Source organism: Anguilla rostrata, chromosome 11 (genome assembly GCF_018555375.3).
Source record: "Anguilla rostrata isolate EN2019 chromosome 11, ASM1855537v3, whole genome shotgun sequence".
Lineage (NCBI taxonomy): Eukaryota > Metazoa > Chordata > Actinopteri > Anguilliformes > Anguillidae > Anguilla > Anguilla rostrata.
The window spans coordinates 24,639,974-24,661,400 of NC_057943.1; the positions used below are offsets into that span (position 1 = coordinate 24,639,974).

The following is a 21,427-nucleotide window of genomic DNA, read 5'->3' on the forward strand; positions in this document are numbered from 1 at the left end:
GAAACTCGATCTGTGTAAAATAAATGAACGACCTGTTGAACAGAACTGCTGTGGCTCACTGCATAACTCAACCTGGACTAATGTTGAGTGCCTGGACCATGTAGATCAGATATTCATAAATATAAACAAAGGAAGTAAGCAATAAGACCACAAATGAAATGATCCCTGTCTTTAGCCAGCAGAAAAGGAATAACACAGAGACCGAGCTAACAAACCCATTTGTCCTCCAACTCTGTATGGCACTGACTACAGTGTTAATCCGCCTCCTCAACTTCACCACTGGACAAATTGAGCTCAGAAGGAAACAGAAAAGTCCTGGGTCAGCACTACACCATGACATGGTGGCAGAGAGACTGCAGCTTTACCCGACTGAGTGGACACAATGCTGAATCTTATTTCAACTTCAAACAGCCCATCAATTTCCTCCCTCTGCCTTCCATCATCCAGAGAAATGTGTCACTTTTGCAGAGTTAATGTAACGTCCCATCACAAACTGTCTTTGTCTGAAGCACACACAAGTGTATTTTTAGGTTCTGGCAATAACAATGCAGTCTGAACAATATCAAAAGATCACTCTATTTTCACATAGTCACTGTATTGTATCACATAATGCGACTAGAATGTACAGCAAGTGATACATATAAAAAGCTTTGTAATGTATTGCATACAAAAATAATCTATGCAAAGAAATATAAGCTAAATAATAATAAAAATCCCCTGAACCCTGCCTGTCTGAGTGGCTCTCTCCTTGAATTAGAATGCAAATTCAATTCAGGGGATGATTCGAGCCTGTGATGGATATACTAAATTCCAATATTCCTTTAATAAATTACGTTCCGCAGCACAGTCCTAAATAGATAAAGACAGGCTGATAACACTCTCTGTGCATCCCTCGGGACAAGCGACAGAACAAAGTGTGCCTTGACTGCAGGAGCAGTGAAAACACAGGCCTTCTATATCCTTTCCAACTCTTTCGTCAGTTTTTTTCAAGTCAAAAATGGCAAATAAGATTTGACTTCATGTAAATTAGATTAAACAACCCTGTTATGAATAAATGTTTGGCAGCCTTAAGGTGACATCCAACCGAATGTGTAATTTTCTCTGTACCCCTGATAGAAAAAATATCTTTTTCAAACTGTCATATATATAACCAAGGAACTGGTAACACACACAGCTCAAACAGAAAAACAAGAAGTCACGTAGTGTCAAAAGTCTGAGAGTGATGCTGCATTTTTAGTTTGTTACATTGTTTTAAATTGATGTCTGGGTTGGAGTGTTTTAAGAGAAAAGAAAGATGTTCAGAACCTTCTTGGTGAGAGTTGGAGCCTTGGAGAGTTGCGGGAAGACTTAACGGCGGGCGCATGCGCAGCCGAATGTGTACAATTGAGAGGACAGACTGTGCTCGTACCTATGTGTGCTCGTACCTATGGCTCGTACCCTGGAGAGAGCCTGCCAGGGGATTGACTCAAGCGCGCCAATGGGGTTTTTTTACAGCCATTTGTGAACATTTTGATGTTGTGAATTTGCTTAGATGTGTGTGTATTAGGAAAGTTTTCTTTCATTGGTAACAAAGGGTACGTGAAGTAAAACAATTTCCCCTAAAACTTACTTATGGGTTATCTGATTTGTGGAGTTTGTGATTATATGGGGGCTTGTGTGTTTTATTTTAATATCACATTAAGTTAACTATATGGTAACTTATTGCTATAGGGTAGCTCATAGCGAATTCACCATCTACATTGATGGCCCAGGCCTCTATAGATGAGTCATAACCAGAGTGAAGTTTGGATTTAGCCATCTCGTTTCCATCCGGAAAAGAATTAAATTAAAATACTCCTTAAAAATGTGTTCTTTAACTCTACTGGTGCAGAGTCTCGCGAGGCAGGTGTTACACAGTCCTTCTTGCCCTACAATATGTCTGAAGGCAAAGCATGGTGGAAAAACAGCAGATACAAGACTTAAAGTATCAGCTTTGTATCCTCAAACACAGCTTACCTGCTTGCCAAACCTTTTGTAATAGAATCTATTTTATCAAAAACAAGGAAAGTTTATAATCTTGCTATCTACCTTAAACCCGGAAACATTTCTTCACCAGTGAAAACCAAGTTACTTTACCCTGAAAGAAAACATGTTTTGGATATTTTCAAAACTCATTTTGTGTTATAAACCAAATTATAAAAAACATAAAACAAGGATATTACCCTTATCAGACATCCATAATGTGTACAGAAGCGGTATCTGTTGTTATGTTGGCAGATTAATACTTTAAAAAAGGAATAGTTCTCACATGAACCATTTGAATCCCACTGCGACAGGAAACATCTCTGATTTTGAAATACTATTTTCTCCTCTATTGCTTTTGTATTTTATACCATGGGTCAGCTGGGAAAGTTACTCTCAAGTCAGGTTGTGGTCATTCCTCGGCATCGACTGGAAGGACAGGTGTGGGATTTGTCAGAAGTACAGGTGGCATTGTCTGATTGTGATCTCTGGACATGTGAATTCAGTTGATTATCCAAGCAGAGGTCACTGCTATGGAGATTATTATAATAGTGCCATTTATATTTTAAAACACTATGTTCACAGTTTATATTGCAGAAGGTTTTTTATTGCAAAATCAGCATTGTCTTGAGCTACCTTGCCAACTGTCAGGAAAAATCAAGAATAACATATTTTCAATGTATCTACTGTCCCATAGATGACCAATATATGCTAGCAGGATATTCAGAAATCCTTGTTAGGGGGTGTGCCACCATACTTGACAAATAGCCAGTCATGTCCTTCATACATGCATGTTAGTGAACACAAGTGTTTCACTTTGTGCATCTTCATCCAAAACAATAACATTAATTCAAAACTGCACTGATATTCTTAAAAAACTGAGGCAGTTTCCAGCTTCAGTTAAGAAGCTTCAAATATCATTTTTTGTTTTTCTTTTTTCTTTTTTGCTCCTCAATTTTCCGAGGCGTGCCAACTTGCACGGCATATCACATCAAACATATGAAATGAGAAGCAGCTCCGCGCTCTCATCGGCCCCAAGCATCAGCAGCGAGCGTAAGCCCACAAGGCTCAGGATGCCACGGCTTCCATTCCCATCAGCCCCCTCGCCTCAGCTCGCACTGCGCCCCGCCGCCACCGAGGGGCGCCGCGGGCCGTCCACCTACCGTAGAGCAGAGGGGTCCGCGGCAGTCAAGACACACGGCGCACACAAAAGACACAGAGCAGGAGGAGGAGGAGAACAGAGAGAGAGGGAGAGATTGAACCCACAGACACCAGCCAAAGAAAACACAACAACAGAGCCAGTCAACGACACCGCGGGCCGCAGCCGAGAAATGGCACACCGGCACTGCTCCCGCCGCCGTGATTTATCGGTCTTATTTCCATATTTCGGCCATTTTCCGTGCACGGACATTCATCGGAAATTTGTAATTAGTTCAATCGGTGATCTGAGGATGTTAATGACATCAGCTAACATGCTTTCTCTTTGATGCAGAATTTATTTTCTGGCTGAATTTGCTAGTGCCCTGTTCTTTTGATCCATGAGACCTGGCGCTGCTTTAAAGCCTGTGTCTAGCTCGGTACAGGAACCATAATTAATTTGCCGAAACTGCATTTGGAAGCATTGCATTGCTCTCACACCCCTCACATTACTTTACACCCAGCGCAGCGAAGTGTGCCATTTCTCACCTGGGTCCCAAAGCACGAGAAAGTACGACACTCACATTTATCACAAATATGGGATATCAGAGAAGAGGAAATGGAAAAGGAAAAGGCGGGGCTGGGGTGGAGCAGGGCATTCCTGCAGCTAGCTTTCCTGCTCTCCCAACTCGCGAGTGACCTATTAAATCTTTCATATCCCATGAATTTTAAATCACAAAAAACATGACTTTGATTTGAGAATGCCACCGATTCAGACATCTGCATTAGATTGCCAATCCCTCATCCAAATGGTGCTGTCAAGCAGTGGACAAACGCAGCACTTCTAGAGCTTTTTTAGCATGCTTAGGTCAAGGGCCAACTTCCCGATATGTGAAGGGAAACGAGCATGAATGCAAATCAGCCCAAATACAATTGGCTCAGTCTAATCCTGCACTCTCTTATCCCTACTCCACTGCTGAATCCTACGGTAATTGATACCTCATGTCCACTGCACTGGAAACCAGACCAACAAAAATATGCATGGGAACAGAATCTTTTGATCAGTCTCCATGTGGGAGTTACATAACTGTGAGTGGATTAAGCCATAGGCCCTGGAATGCAAAGTATGTCTGCTGTTTGAGCCCTGAGGGGGGGCTTAGGGGTGTGTCTGGGCCACTGGGGGGTGCGTGCCATACCTCTCCTCCCTTCATGTTTTTCATGCCCATATCTCCCTTCCCTTTCTTCCCCTTTTTCTTCTTGCTCTTCTTACAGCAGCACTTTTTGATGATGCAGAAGCAGCAGGTGAGGATGAGGAGGCCGGCGACCACGGCAATGGCGATGAGGGCCCAGGGTGGCACTGGGAGGCACGAGGGGAACAAAAGAGTTAAAAACCGAGCTCACAGGACGCTGGTGTTAGGGTCATTTCAGTTTCAAGTCAGTCATTTTCAGACAATTAATTAGAATTTAATTAATATATTTAAATATAAAATTATTAAATTAATTTTTCAATTAATAAATTGAATTCCAATTAATTTCATTAATTGACTGAACTGAAGTTGACCCCAATTTTGCAGCCCACAAGGTAGCATTTGATCACAGAAAAGGAACAGACTGGTCTGCTTTATTCCTACCCTAAGGTAAGAAAAGGGGGTTCTTTGGCTTGTTTCCATAGAAGAACCCCCTTTAGTTCTTTATGGAACCCTCTATGGTAGGTGTGAAAAGTGTGAAACCACCCAGATTAACCCATTTTCTCAGACAAAGAACCTGTGAACTTGATAAAGTTCCTCTATGGAGAAACAGGAGCCTTTTGAAACCCTTTTTTGAGAGTGTATTTTGGTACTTACACAATGCTATGTAAGTAATGTTTATGAGGAGGACATAGATGTCATTATTGCACTGAGTCCAACACAAGCACCAAAAGGGTTTTAATTTACAATAATGAGACTCAATGGTTCCCAGGGAAATGGGGAAATCTAATCGCACAGTCATTTGTCGCTTCCTGTGATACAATGTCATTGTTCTACACAGTAGCGTAAGAAACAGGGTTGAGTTTACTTCCAGTTAAATTCAGGAAAAGACTTGATAATGGCTATAGTGTTCTCAGGAATTTTTGTTCAGATCATGAATTTAATTTCAATTAATTTTCTGAATTCATTAAATTGAAATATAATTGATCTCTGGTTGGAGAGGGGGGTGCACTCACATGGGATCTTGTCAATCTCATTAAGAAACTTGTTCTTGATCTCCTCAAAGACGTCATTCTTGTTCAGGGGCCCTTCAGACTCTGTCGAGTTGTCAGCCACCGTGGAGACGACGGGGGCAGGGGTCATCGTCATGGTGCTGGTGCCGGTGGGCTCTGGCCCCACAATGGCCTCTGGCTTCTTCTTGAACAAGTTCCACTTCATTCTCGATGGCTAGGCTGCGCACAGTTCCTACAGGCAGAGAATCCAGCACATACATGACACTGCTTACTGATGTGTTACCTTGTGGTTCTGATGCGCATACCCGAGTAGTAGTACCTTTCCCACCCCAGAAGTGCACAAGGAGAGTTGTTAATGATTTATTCTGTTTATACCATGGAATTCCATAAATAAATATTACATTGCAAATGTACAAAAAATAAAATAACTATCATATAAAAATGATACATTTTTGTTTTTCATCTGCCAAGAACTACAGTTCCTGTACTGTCAATGTGCAGGAAGGGAACTGTAATGTGTCTCGTTTGATACATAGCAGCAAAACACCAGTGTTGTTCAAAGTGATTATACCCACTGGTATTGATTATTCAGTCAGTTAATTACTTGATTGTTGTTGACGTCATTCTGTGTGTGTTTGTGTGTGTGTGTTCATTTACAGCTTTCAAACATGAAATATATACATAATTTTAGTTATGCATTCTCAACCTTTATTTAATCATTTCCGCAAAACATATGTCTGTGCTCTTTTTAATGCAGAATACTACATAATGGATAACAGAAAGCTTTGCTTGCAATGTCTGAATTGCCCCTGTGTTTCCATAGAATGGCAGTATAGCCAGACAAAAAGAACAGCCATGCACCCCAGTGGTGATAAAGGTATGGAGTTTCAGGGCTAAGATGACCATTCTAGTGTAGTTTGAATGTAGCTGGCTCATTTTTCAACTGGTGATGGGGCACTCCAGAAATGTCATTACAGGGTTGCACTTTCCCATTCATTGCTCTCTAGCAACCTCTACTGGCAATGCAACACCTGCAAAATAGCACTTTCCCCCGAACATGTTATGTTGCTTAGTCTCAATAATCCAAGTAGAAAAAGTATTGGCTGGCTTTGCTAACATAGGAGGTACAATTAACCAATAAATAACTCTTGTAATTCATAACTGTAATGACACCAAGTTCCTTCCTGTCTCTGTTAAGAGATGTGTCTGATTAATTTACCAGACAGTGTTTGACATGGGTTTTAAGGCAAAGTCTTTTTTTTATCATTCAGAGGGTGACACATAACTGTATAGCCTCAGAATAACTTTAGACAGAGTTATCCAAGCAGATGTTGCATAAGACAGGCGAAATTCTGAAACAGTCTGCAGCAAGGAGGAGAATGAAATGAAGAAAAATTCTATCCCCTAGAGATGTGCTGACATACGCCAGCATTCACAACCAGCTGCTCTCTGGCTGAGATTTTCCATTCCCCTCCCTCAGCAGTCTGATCATAATGAACATTCACCGGCGTGTTTGACTGTTTCTCGTGCAAATAAAAATGATCCTTTATGAAACTCCTTATTCCAGACCTCACTGGTGGTTCTTCCACTATCCGGTTCTCTTGTGTTCAGTTATCATTGTGATAATAGTAGGCAATGCTCAGCCAGCTGAGAGTTTTTTGACTGGTTCTGGTTAGTACTTGTATAGGAGACCTGGCAGGAAAACCTTATTTCTGCTGAAAGTGGTGTCAGCGGGCCATTGGGACAGTATGGATAAAATAATCTATCTATCTATCCCATCTATCCATATTACACCTGAACCTTATTTTACATAGCCTAGAACCTTGAACAGTCAGAGATTTGATGGGCTGAGGATGTATTGTCAGTATTATCCCTCTACTTGTTTACTGGGCCAGACACTTTCTTTAGAGACTGAGTATGTGAAGGAATTTAGCAAGTTTATATTTTGTGGGCAGTCAGCCAGAGGGCTGGAAAGTTTACTTCCAGTGCAGATAATCTCTTCTCACAGTAAAATAAAAAGCTCCATATAATATTCGCATATGGTCCATTTTTGTAGGGCAGCAGTGTAGTATAATGGGTAGGGACCTGGGCTTGTAACTCAATTCCCAGGTAGGACACATTCATTGTACCCTCAAGCAAGGTACTTAGTCTGACTTGCTTCAGTATATATCCAGCTGTAAAAATGGATACTATGTACGAAAGGCTCATAGTTGTGTAAGTTGCTTTTGATAAGAGCATCTGCTGAATGCCATTAATAACATCTTGCACATAATTTTATCCCAAACCTAAACAGCATATGCCAGCATTATTCAGTGACAGAGGAAATTATTATTAGGCCTCATTATTATATAAAAAAACAACTGAGAAAATGAAGGAGAATACATTGTGTCCTTTGAATTACTACCAGTGCGGAGAGTATCATGAGGTGGTAGATGAATGTGACTAGGAACTGGAAAAAATGCATGTCGTAAGCAAAGAGGATTACAGTATATAGGCTACATTGGATGGAGAAGTAAATTAGCATCCGCCACACAAACGGAATTGCAGGCATGTTTCATTTTATCATGCCAGGGCAATGTTCCTCTTGGTCATGTCCACAGAGAAGCTTTTAAAAATATACACTGGCATGTCCACATAACCACATCAGACCTACAGACATTCAAGATGGTACTAACTTAGTTTTCTCCATATTAATTTGTTTTATCTTCTCCCCTCTGCAGAAGAGGAAGGAAGCAGGCTGGGCTTCACTCCGACATCGTGTTCCTGCTCAGGGAGCCGTTGGGATATCTCAGTCACTGAAGTAATCCCGCAGATAAGTCACACACCTCGAGTCCAGGCGGCTCGCGCACCCAGCACTGTGTAACGCTGACGCCAGCCAGCGACACTGTTTATCCGGCAATGGGAAGGCGGTCTGCGGTTCACTGACCCCCCTGGCCACGGCTCTAATATAACACAGCCGAATGCACACGACTACTGTTTGTGCCTTTCCCGGTGGCTGTGTGCGGGTACAGATTACTTCTGTCTAAGCCTCTTGAAGCTACATTAGGACTGAGGTCAAACTGAGGGCCCCTGTCAACATATCCAACATATCAACATATCCATACACAGCCTATGTCCTTTACCCACACAGCTTAAAGAACAAGTAAAGTAATGTAAAATCAATGACCGAGAGTACGGCTGAAGCTGTGTGGTTAATGATACAGGCCGTACACACTTCGATAAGCAATGTTGTCATGGCGGCCGGAATCTTGGGGCGAGAGATTTATTTTCCCTTCACCACCCCCTATATGTGAAATGAGCTGAGCGAAACTGAATTAAAGTTTAGGGAGATGTTTTGCCCATGCTTTTTGATTAAATCTGATTCCATGCTGGCCTAAGGGGACCACTGGACAAGAGGCATTTTCACTGCTTTATGGCAGCCATTATCCAAGCTTTTATAATCCGCGCTTCCAGTCTTTCCCACCAAACTTTAAACTAGTTGTAGAAAAGTCTATTAAATCACATGAATAATATATTTCACTTTTTAAGTTTTTACAAAGTTATTTTTAAAAATGACTTTTATTTCCACCATGCCCTGTATTTAAGGGAGACATTTGCTCTCGGGCCACTGTGACAAAGTGCAGAATCGGGCATCGTAAGGACGATCTGTCTCTCGTGCCAGACAGAGAAAGGCCATAAATGTTGGCCTCTGTTACAAGGGGCTCTGGGGAAGGTGGGTATGGAGCAATTCCGGACTTTGGGGTTTGCGTTATTCTCAGAATCCTGCAAAGAACACGGGGTGGATGTTTTGAAACAGGGCTCTCACAGTCCTTAGTCAATGCCAGCGTACACCTTTCTCTGCCAAGGGCTATGTCTCAAGCCCTACTGTGGAATCAAGGTCACTGAAGTGTTTCTGGGGCTGAGTTTGCTGCAGATTGCACACAAGCAAAAGGGTGAGTCATCTGCAGTCATAACTACCTAAAGTACATTTGCTTGCAGCAACAAAATGCACATTCCCCTGAAATATACATAGGTACAGCATATTGCAAACTCAGCATAATGATGCTGAATTCAGTCTTTCAGAATCATGTTTTAACAGCCAGGCCAGTGACATTGGTCACATTAGTGTATATCCTTAATAAAAGAAAAATACACTGTTTATTCTTTTTTATATCAGCAACATGTAAAATGGCAAAGAGATTTCAATCACACGCACCTAGATAAACAGTATTGTGAGGCTCAGTGGACGCGATATAGATTTATTGAAGTTTACAAAGATCCCAAGCAGCATGAAGTGTTTATGGTTTTGAATTGTAACGAATAGTAATGTCCCAGATATCCAATCCAATCAGGGCTGTGCAAGGTGGCAGAATGAGACAGGCTCACTGGGTGAACAGTGCTACCTGCACTGGGTGCTGAATGGTGCAGCAGGATATAGGGGCATTGGTGGGCTCGTATATCACCCAGCAGTGTCTTCTCATCTCTGTCCCTGTGTCTATTACTCATGGTGAGAGGTGAAGCAGATGCAGATTTTGCTTTCTGAAAATGAAAACCGTATACAAACACACACACGTATTAGATTAGAGAGGACCCTCTTTCAACCCTTAATTTGCATTCAGCCGAAACATCTTGCACTGACAGTTTCCCATGGCAATGTGACATGTGTTTATATCTGTGCCTGATATTCAGCTACAGACCAAGAGTGAAGCAAACCCAGACACTTGGTTAATTTAATTCAGGAGAGAAGGTGGAGCCATGAAGCTTGCATTTGACGGGGTTGGGGTGGACTTTGTTTGCTTGGAGCAATTATATAGGGTTTTTGAACTTAATGACAATATCAGCTGTCCATAATGTTGGACTGAACACCTGAAACAGACAATCTGAGTTGTGCAGACAGATCCGCAGTCATTTGAGATTGTTGCTTGTGTTGCTTACAACAGCAGAACTCTATACCCATCATACTTCTCATTGTCCACAGTGAAAACAAACAGCACCATTCTGTTTCTATCATAGCAAATGACAGAAACGCTGTGGTAAAGGCATAATCAAATGTTGCAAAGAAATACTGAGGTTAGGTTAGGTGAGTTTATTTTCCTCAGAAAGGGAGTATTCCTTCCTGACCTCAAACAGAAAATAAGTTGGTACAGCATAGTACTTAAGCACAAAAGTAAGTCAGTAAGAGATTAGCAATGAGACACGTGCAAGTTTCTTGTTCAGAAACATTTGGATTTTTAAAGATCATAACCAACCAAAACATAACTGACAGATAGAGGACCAAACAAGAGGCAATGTCCCAAGAATGTCTGTAGTTTACCATTCCATTGCTTTGATCCACTTTACTATGTGGTTTTATATAGAGAATAAGCCATATAGAGCACATTGCTGTTTTTTTCCACACATGAACACACACACACTGAAAATGTGCAATTGCAAGATGTAAGCAAACAGACTAACAGATGACATTACTGAATCAATATAGCACTGGTTTTAGTCATTTATACTATTCACTAAATGAAACCAGAAGGAATGAATTGCACATGTATGACTTCTGCATGTATTATGCTAAGGTAGTAGCAGAATTACTAGTAAATATCAGTGTTAGCAATAGTTGTAGGAGTATTAGAAATAGTAGCAGTAGCACTTTAACAAAATGGGAACTGTTCTTCTTGTGCATACCCTTGGGCTCTAACAGAGATGCAGTCAACTGAGAACATTTTAACTTGATAACAGATTAATACAATTCTGCTAATTTAGTCAGAAGTGACTGAATGACATTGCCACTGCAAAAAATATATATATATTGTGTTTTTATTTTGAAAGATTGGAACATAGCTCTTGAATGAGAAAAGGTATACATGTTAATTGCACAACAGCCCTACAATACATAAGGAAGTGAGATCTGAGTGAGTTCATTATGAGTACACTACAGCATAGCTGCTGAAATTCCACAGCCAGGTGTTTTTTGAGTATAAACCTCACTGGAAAAATAAGCGAAATGATTCTGTCCTAACCCACCCACACCTGGTCCAGCTCCCCCACCCATCAACCACTTACCCAACACTACTGCCAAGAGACCAATTCTGTTCTCTCAATGATATCTTGCTCACTGTCAACAAAGTCCAGAAAAATTAGCATATCCTAATTAAGGACAAGGAATTTTCAAGTGAAGACTTAGCGGAAGCAACTTGAAGATGCTCGTGGGGCCAGCACTTTCCATAATTACTCTGTCTCTAAAACAATGCAGTCAACTCTCTTACAATTGCATTATGGATAAGATCATACCCATTTTAATCTCACTGACATTGCTTACATCATGACATGGCATCACAGTAGCCATGAATGAATGCAGAAATTAAAACACACACACACAGGCTACGCACCAAATGAGGTAAACATATGTTGATAATAGATCCCAAATTATAGGCAAAGTCACTGAGATAATTCTCGAGAGATCTGATGCTTGTAGATAAGACTAGTAGAGCTAGCAGTGGGACTGCCACCGACATCTACAGTCCACTGCTGTTGGCTTTCGGTGAGGGTACGGGAGGGACCAAGGTCTTAAAAAATGTATTTTGTAAATTTGTTGAAATTTCCTTATCTGTTGATGTGTCAAATGAATTCTTACCGTTCAAATTCTTACTAATAGCCTAGTACTTGCATATGAAAGAGTAGGCTACTTAACGCCGATTAGCCTATCTAGTTTCGCGCTTATGCTTGGTACAGTACCATAAGTTTTTTTTATGATTATTTATTAATTAAAGGTATTCAAGAATTGTTTAGACATGCCTTTTCAATGTCAAGTGGTCCATTTCGTTAATAATAATTTTTAAAATCATGTTATATTTGACGACATGCATCCGTCTGGGCTTCCGTCTGCTGCCTTCTCATGCTCTTACAAGCTGGTTGCAAGGGAAATGTGTGTTTTTCCAAATCGAACGTTAGTTCAAATCGGGGCGACAAAACGAATGGAGGGAGAGAACAAGAAAAGTTTGATTTCATTCCGAGTTATAATTACAACTTATTTCTTCTCATGCTTGTATGGCAGCCATGATGGCGTGGAAAAACCATTTCTGCTAGTGCTAGCAGTACTAGCCTGTAGAGCTATCACAGGAGGACATCGTTGGTGCAACTGTCTGGATTTTTATTTTGTTCTATTGATGATGATGGAATTAACACTACATCAAACTACAGCAGGAACTGGGCTACATCAGACGAAATGGAGACAACAGCTTGGTGAGTGAAACGTCTGTAATCCCTCTGTTAGATTAGAAGAGCTGGAAAAAACAAATGTCGTGCTTAAACTGTGTGTTTAGTAACATTAGATCGCTGTAATATTTTTTTATATTATAGCGTTGTATTCCGCCATGTCTACATTAGCTTCGAATAGGTGTTGCAGACTGCCACGTCTGAACTTTTATCTCTGAATATAGGCCTAGTGTAAAGATCTTTAAAGAGATCTGTCGGAAGTGGGACTGGAACATTCACCGATCAATGCACAGAGAGTGACGTTCGCTGTCCTTGATGGCAACATGCAACCTGTTTTCCGTTTTTGGTCTTTCAAAACACTTCTGCTTTATTGAATATACAGTAGGTTTGATTGGTTCATTAACTGATACCTGATTTGTATTTGTATTTATTACTGGATATCAGCTATTTTAAAATCGAAAATGTAAGGTTATTTGGTCAGAAGGTCCTGGAGAGTGCTCTGCCTCCGCCTTGTGCTCAGACCCTAGCTATGCTCCCGCTGAACGCACTGCACATGCAGCTTTGCTGCAGTGCACCGTAGGAGGAAGTGCACTCTTTCTTTGGCCTAATTAGTACGCTGGTCAGCCTTTCACACTAATAAGCTGGGGAGACTGAGCAATCACACCGCAGCTGTTCCATTACACAACAACAAGTATCCTGGCAATAGATAATTAATGCTCTGCGACCGGATGACCACCTTTCTCTCTGGCCCAGACTCATTGCCTCCTGTTGTCCAGGGCACCACTGGCAGTGTGAAGGCATCCAGACATACGTGTCCCTCTAACTGCCTCCCCTCTTGATTTCTAAAGAACTTGTACACATTTCACCACCAAAAGCCTTGATTCAGCCTAACAGCCCAGCATAATTGTTTACACGCTATTCGAATATTGACTGCACTCCGCTTTGGCTCTTTGATTAAAAAAAAAAAAAAAAAAACGTTGGTTCTTTGCCTACATGACTCGGGGTGGGGGGTGGAGGGTTCAGCCAATTTGGCTGTGTGTGTTGAGGCGGTAAATGAAAGAATTGGGGCATGTGTGCTCTGGCAGGAGAAGATTGGCTGGTATTGGGCAGGTCAGCAGAGGAGATTGATGGCTTGGCCCTAAAGGGATGCTGAGGAGTGTGGGCTGGCCGGCCAGCCGGACAGTTGTTGCAGGGTGCTCCATTCAGTGACTCAGAGGTGATTTAACATGGTGTCACACAAGAGCGGTTCTCCCAGTGCCCACAGTTCCAATTTGGAAATTTGGAAAAAGTGTCTGTCAGGGTGCTTGTCAGGACATTCCGGCCTTGACAGCATGCCAGGTTCCAGAGAGCCCCAGAGCCCCTGAGTGTAGCACTGAAATCTTCAGAGTCAGTGGAGGAACAGGAGGAATCATTAATGTGATCATAAATATTCATAAATAACTCTCTGAATTATGTTCAGTTATGAAAACTGTATGGTTTTTATAGCAAAGTTTATTCACTCGTATTGTAATATTATTGTAAGCTAGGTTTTTGGTGAATTCACCTCTTTGGTTTTTTCTTTATTTCGTTCTGCTAAAGGTGCAACAAATTGTGGGCATGTTATCACAGTGCAGTAAACAAACAAGCAAGCTCAATTGCGTTGCATTTATTTTGGAAACAGGAAATATTTTTGTGTGATATGCGCAGTCATAAGTAAACACAACACACCCCTTTCTGCATTTTCCTTTTGAGGTTTATAGCACCATGTTAACTTTGCTGTAGCAGTAAATGAATGAAAAACAAACTGCAGTTGCATTGCTGCATGGCACTTTGTGTCCCGCTGTATACGGAGGGGCGCAATGCTCACACACGAGTAAATTCTACCGACAGAGTGCTTTTAACCTTAATGGTTTAAGTCTCTGTCTGCTGGATGAAAATAAACTCTGCTGCTCGTGATTCTATATTTTCTGTAAACATTGTCCTGCTTTTGAAAACCGTTTAAGACCTTTTGTAGCCATCCGTGATGCAGAGGTGGATGCGATGACCTCATATTAATTTGAGCGTTTGTGGGGGGAGGCTGAGCTGATGAGGAGTGGCTGAACGTGACGCAGCGTAGAAAGGAAATCTGTAGAGCTCCACGCAGTCTCTGTTTGGCAGGGCTCTGCGGTGCAAACTGCTGCAGCCCTGCTGCCCCAGTGAGGGCGATTCCAAAAGCACAGACGCTTAAAAACCCCCAAAAGGCCGTGGACAGGACACAAAGGCACGGAGTCTCCTCCAAACCGCCATATCTGATCAATAATAAAACGCATTAACACATGCATATTCAATAAGTGCGTGTTTTCATTGTTTCTTAATGAGGGATCAATTTACAGATTTTAAGTAGGAGATAGTGTGGATTTTCTCTCTTTGAGAAAACATGGGAGCCTCTGAAATAGGCAGATGGCAGTTAGGACTTTGATCACCTTGTTTTGTCGGAGTTTAATAGGATCATTTAGGATATTACAGCTAAACCTTTTTCTTATTCACCATGTGAAGGTGAAATTGAGAATGTTGGATTTGCTAAATATAATGTGTGGATGGTTTTAAAAGGGGTGTTTATCATTATTGTTAAATATTTCTTGGCTAGGTGCCAAGTCACAATTATTTTGAAATAGTGTTGACTAGAATGTGTTCCTTGGCAGCAGTAACGTGTCTGAACGAGAGCTCTAATGTGAAAATGTCAGCCTGGAACTGAAGCGGTGATACTCAGTGCTAATATAATAATGCCAACATGTTAAATGCGTGCAGAGGCCTTGTAGCTGATCCTGTCTGTTTGAAACCATAAACAACTGCTGATGCAATAGGACAGCAAAGCTGTGACTGCCCACCATCCATCAGGATGGTCCCATTTTGAGGCATTCCTCTCTATTTTGGGACCTACCCCCTCAGTAAGCACTGTGCCATTTCAGGACTGGCTCCTCAGTGGTGCTCCTCAGACCATGGCCCTTGGGGTGATGATCAATCTGGCTGTGATCAATGGCCTAAAAGAATAAAACCCAATATAGCACAGTGCCGAGTGCATTTGATTTCTGTCAGCAAATCCAATAGCCTGCCCCTGGCAAGCAGAGTCAATTTCCCCGGCAGATTTTTGCTTCCACTCTGCATTTTCACTCTGCATATGATCTCAGATTTTTGTGTACCCCCCCCACCCCAGAGATGCACAAATACAGCAGAAGGAGCTGCACCATGCAGAGTTAAGGCTACAGGCATTCTAATGCCACATCTGCTTCGAATTGGCTATCGACCTCTGTAGTAGAACTGAAGGGCAGTTTCCATGTTGAGAACCCTCAGTTTACATTGTCCCTGATTGATTTTGGCTAACCCCCCGGGCACCAGTCGTGACGAGTGCCTGTCCAAGTCAGAGGGGAGCGGGAGAAGTATTGAGAGTGGCCTGGGGCTATGGTGCTGCTCACCAGGTTGGCTGTCAAAGGCTACGGTTGATCTTCCCTTTTCTGTCTCAACAAGGAGGCACTGAGGAATTCTCCCCTTTACTTTCATCTCCTCTCTGAATAGGGGCTTATCAGCATGACTCAGAGAAACTGCACAGAAATCCCACAATCATTCTGTACTACAAAACAGCCCCCAATCCTACTGTACTAAATAACAGCCAGAGGTAATTCTAGGGACTGGGCCCTAGGCAGAAAATCTCATTGTGCCCTTCTGACCGACTTCCACTGCCATCATGTTTTCCAAAACTCCTAAAACCACATAACAGCCCACAGTCCTACTGTACTACATAACATCCCACAATCCTGCTGTTTTGCGTAACAGTCCACAATCTTGCTGTACAACATAACAGCCCACGATCCTATTGTTCTACAAGACAGCCCCCAGTCCTACTGCACTACATGACAGCCCCCAGTCCTACTGCACTACATGACAGCCCACATTTCTACTGTACTACATGACAGCCCCCAGTCCTACTGCACTACATGACAGCCCACATTTCTACTGTACTACATGACAGCCCCCAGTCCTACTGCACTACATGACAGCCCACAATCCTACTGTACTACATGACAGCCCCCAGTCCTACTGCACTACATGACAGCCCACAATCCTACTGTACTACATAACAACACAGGGAAAGGGGTGAGCGGGGGCTCAGACAGCTACAGGTTACCTGCTGAGAAACCCTGAAGGGGTGATGCTAAAACTGAAGGGGTGACACAAGAACAAAAGGGGTGATGCTAGAATGTTTCATTTTCTATGTTTACAACATGACATTAAGATGGGAATATGCAAGCATGAGTTGTTTCCATGGTTCTCTTTGTAATGCATTTGAAGTCATTAACTCACTCTCTCCTCACAACAGAAGTATTTCTGCTTCGGTCCAGTTTATGAAAAATTCATCCCACTTGTTCAAGAGGATGATAGCACAAACATAACCCACTTGACAGTGACTAAGGTGGCCATGGCAACAACCAAACCAAAAGGAAAACATTTTAAAATGTTTCATTCCTGCGTTTTATGAAGAGTTCAACTGAAGAAAATACTCATCTGCATTGCGGTCAATACCACATTTTACAACAGACAAAGGACAGTTTCCTGGCAGATGAAAAGGCATCAGAAAGGACTAAAAGAATGGGCAGGGCTAAATTGCTGGAACAAAGTGAAGGGTTTTGAGTCAAGCTTTTGGAGCAGGCGTTTTTTTTATCAATAATTGGCCCTGTTATTATATCTTCAGCTAAATATGCTTAAACGGTATGGACTGTCAGTTTGCAGAGACTGCTAGGCAATTTAAAATATGCATTCAGCTATTTTAAAACAGAATTGTCCGGAGGAAAGTAATCACTTGATCAAGTCTGGAGAAATTGGAACAGTACTCTTCATTGCAGTGGCAGGGCAGGCATTATTCCGGTAAAAGCATTTGTTTAATCATGCAAGTGTTTATGGTCCAGGGGGACGTGTTTTTAAGAAGCTGTAATGTAGTCTCTAATGAAGACAGTGGGAAAATGGCAAGGCGGCCATTTCTGGATCGAAAACCTTCCTCACCTCCGTCACTTGACGACACAGGGCCCTGTTAATCGCTGCCCAGCATACAATAATTCAGTTTCATTAATTGAAATGTGCCATTAAATTAATTGGCATCAAGTCACTGCTTCCAGCTGACTCACTGTAGTCTCCAAGCATTACTGAAGCACGTAGAACTATATGCTGATCCGGCATGAACTCTTGACGCATCCAGCAGTCGCAGAGCCAGTGAATTCATTGCTAATCCAGAGAAGGAACAAAACGAAGGAAGAGAATGAGTCAGACCCCTTACAGTCTGGTTCCCCGAGCAGCGTGATGCGGATGTACATTTCACACCCATTCTCTTTGCATCCTCTGAGATCAAAAGACATTTCAGCAGATTTCAAACTGTTTCAGCGCTTTTCCAGTTTATGAGCCATTCACCCTAAATAACAGCCCCTGCGGCTTTAGTACCACCCAAAATGCGTTTCACTGAAATTGTGCTTTGCCCCTCCCCCCTCCCCCCTCCCCCTTTTTAATACTGCACAAATGCCTCAAAAGCACACCAGTGCCACATGCTGTATTTTTACCTCAAAAATGTTGAGGAGCAGATCATATCCCTGATAAGTCACAGGGAAAAGAACAATCTGGAAAACTTTAGGCTCACCGTACAGTCAGGTCTAAGCAGCATTCCCCTTCAAGCTTGCGAAGCCCCATCCCGTTCCTCCTTCATTATCAAGCGCACCTGCTTACCACCGCCAGCCCTGGCAAGGTGACATTTGCGCACTGCTAGAGCCATTGATCGACACCGCTCTTCCGGCACCGCCGGTCGAGTGGTTCCCCCAGGAAGAGACATTTTCGGTGTGGGGTGCAGTATATTTGCCCTCTCCTCCCTTCCCTTTCTCCCTTTGTGTACACAACCCAGCACGCGGTCGCAATAAAAATCAATGCCATGAGAGCACTCTGCCAGAACCGAGAGGTGACAGGAACAATGATGCCGCACGTCTAAACTTTCATCCGATGTGTAATACAGTAAAATCAATTATGACACATTACTCGCTGCAGAGAAGCAACGGTATGTGGTTCTTAGATGCCATGTTCTTAGATAGACCTTTTCATATGAAAAAAAGAGAGCCTACATTTAGGGCAGTGCAAAGTAGTCTGATGCAAGATTACTTATGCCTGACTGTGTGAACTGCATGATATGCCCCAAAACATCTCATTGTGTTCTGCAATACAGCTCCAGTTGGTAGATTTATAAATACCTGTCTTTGGAACAATGGGAGCTCCTGCAAAGGCCAATTGTTCTTCAGCTGTTATCTATGAAGCAAAGGCTCAGAGTTTCCTTTGGAAGCGATAGCCAGGATAATTTACAGCAGCCTCTGTGCAACACTTAAATGTGCTCCCCTTATCCTACAGATTAATCACATTGACTAAAAGGTATTAGCAGATCCATACGCTGCTTCCATAACAACAAGAAATAAACAGAAATTTTGAAGCATAGCAGTGCAGAGTCTGTGGGTTCCTATGGCTTTTGTTCCAATATGGAAAATGGCTGTGGGAATTTTCAAATTCTGCCTAAATTCAGATGTGGTTATGGTAGTCTAAGTCTAGTGTTGTCTAGTGTTTTTTCTTTGAATGCAGTGGGCTGTTTCAGCACAAAGCCAGGTGTTGGATTGTGTTGAAACCTTGAGCAGGAATGTCTTATTCTGTTCAAATGACCTCAGTCAGTCTCTAAGATCAACATTATCACGGGTATAAAGGAGAGTGCAATACACACCAGCAGAAGAAGATATGCTGTTATGCTGCCTATACAACCATATTTCTGGCTGAACTGTATACATATGGTTATTAAATGCTTGATTGTGATGGAGTCATGCCCCTTTCCTGTGTCAGATGGTTGATTACCGTCAATCAGTTAACGAGGAACATCTGTGGGTTATGTTTCGATGATTCTCTGACTGGCACCTGCTAGGCCTGCTGCTTCCATTGTTCTGATTGGTGCAAGATTAAAGACATATCGATGCATTCTGATGACTAGACATTTTCAAACAGATCTGCACAGTAGCCCAAGTGGAGCGGCACTGCAGTTTCTTCAGTGAATCTCGTAAAGTGAAGGTGACTCCTTACTCTCTCACTGTTACCGGCAGAGGGTGATGATTACGGCAAACGGGGAGGGCGGGGCTTGGAGAGAGGCTGTCAACGTTGCCAGTGTGTCCCCTGTCCCATGGCGTGTTAGGACATATCAAGGTGCTCCTCAAGTTTATGAATTTGGACTCGAGCCCTGTGCATTTTCGGGAAAGAGAGAGAGGGCGAAGGGCATGCATCCGTCTATGCCGAAGCCCAGCAATGATGTTCTTGGTTAAAAATAGGTCCATTGAAATTCATCTTAATATGCCAAAGCAGATGAGTGGGTGAATCTGTGGGTTAATGGCCTTCCAAATTCTGTGGGGTGGGCTGAGTTTTCAGCAGGTTTTTTTGAAAGACAAAGAATTTCTCTCTTCTTTTCTAATAAAATGATGATGGATTTGCACTGTCAACTAAATGCTGGAGGGCACGGTGACTGAGCATAAACGCAGACGAGCTGAACCCGCCCACAGCCCGTCCATCAGCTGGCTGAGTTCCCAGAGACGAAAGGGGAAATGTTGGTGAGGTTTTCTGTATATTCTGAACTCCCCACACTTCTTTTCCCCCATTCGGTCACAGTCCTTTCCGCATGGCAGTGTGTGGGAGGAAGTAATCGGCTGTAATCCTGGATAATCACGGCTATTACCCGACCTCATAACAAGTGTATAATCTGCAATATACGAGTAAGATTTCCCCAGATAAACTGCAAAAGCTGAATCTCTGTTCCAGATGAATATGGTTCATTGTCTTCTTTCCCGTCTAAATAAACATTAGCATTTAACCAAAATTTTACCCAGAAGAGAAATGTTCCGAAGAGTTCTGAAAGAATAAAATCAGTACATATAATCATTAGGCCATTTTATTGGCATCATTACTTTGATGTTCTGCTTTACAATTATGCTTTGCCAAAATGTTTTCTATGAAAGGCCTCGGACTAGATCTGGAGTAAAATTATAATTAGTGTCACCCTGCCTCTGCTGTCAGTTGTAAAGTAGATACTATAATGAACTGTTACTGACTTTAATCTGCAGGGCAGATGTCTATGAGAATTATTGAAACAAGGATTTTAAGAAAATCCACAGTGTGCACAAACACACTCTGTTATGAAAGGGTCCCTCTGCATTTTATATTTATATCTCTAGATGGAATGCTCAGTCTACTGTTATGAAAAAAATAGACATTGCCTTTGGGTCAAATTTGGGGGCTCCACAGCTCAGCATTATGGGTATTATTCCCTTTCTTAACATGATTACATTAGAATGTTCATTCTCAATTTTGTGCAACATGGACGATGGTAATGAACATCTCATGCATAGAATTGTGCTTTAGTCAAATTAATAAAAATGCTAAGGCCTAAGATTTTTTATCTAGGTAATAGTTTGGGGAAATATAAAATAACTGGCTTAAATGTTGATTAGGCTGTATTTCACAGAAATGTAACCAAAAATCAACCACTCTTCTGGGCAGTTTATTAAATTTGTTATCCGATTGCACGGTATAGAGTTTGCTCAAATAACCAGTTTGGAAACATTTATCTCCATGGCTGGTGTGCGCACACGTCATTGTCTGTACTGCTCTAAGGTTTCTGGATGCATATTTATGACTCGTTTTAATACCCAAGTGTCATGACATTATTTCTTTAAAAGCTTCTTCCTGGATATCAAGGAGACAGTGTGCAAGAACAGTGACGCTTACGATGACGTATTGTACATAAACAACCAAAAACAAACGGGCACTTAAGGACATGCAGCCGTCCATTCTCAAGGTTAGAGGGGTTACAGTGCTCAGTGCTAAACGCTTGCTGGA

The 21,427-nt window shown here is 42.1% G+C and overlaps 1 protein-coding gene across 4 annotated transcripts in view; it reads right to left on the minus strand.

The window, feature by feature from the left end:
• The window catches only part of LOC135234361 (synaptotagmin-2-like), a 101,254-nt gene that overhangs the window by 12,543 nt on the left and 67,284 nt on the right, over window positions 1-21,427 (minus strand). For all 4 annotated transcript variants that reach the window (XM_064298892.1, XM_064298893.1, XM_064298889.1 and 1 more), the window contains 2 exons: window positions 5,342-5,570; window positions 4,335-4,495 (listed from right to left, as the gene is read on the minus strand). In XM_064298892.1, coding sequence (XP_064154962.1) covers window positions 4,335-4,495; window positions 5,342-5,543 — 363 coding nt within the window. In that variant the 5' untranslated portion in view covers window positions 5,544-5,570. The remainder of the gene's footprint in view (window positions 1-4,334; window positions 4,496-5,341; window positions 5,571-21,427) is intronic.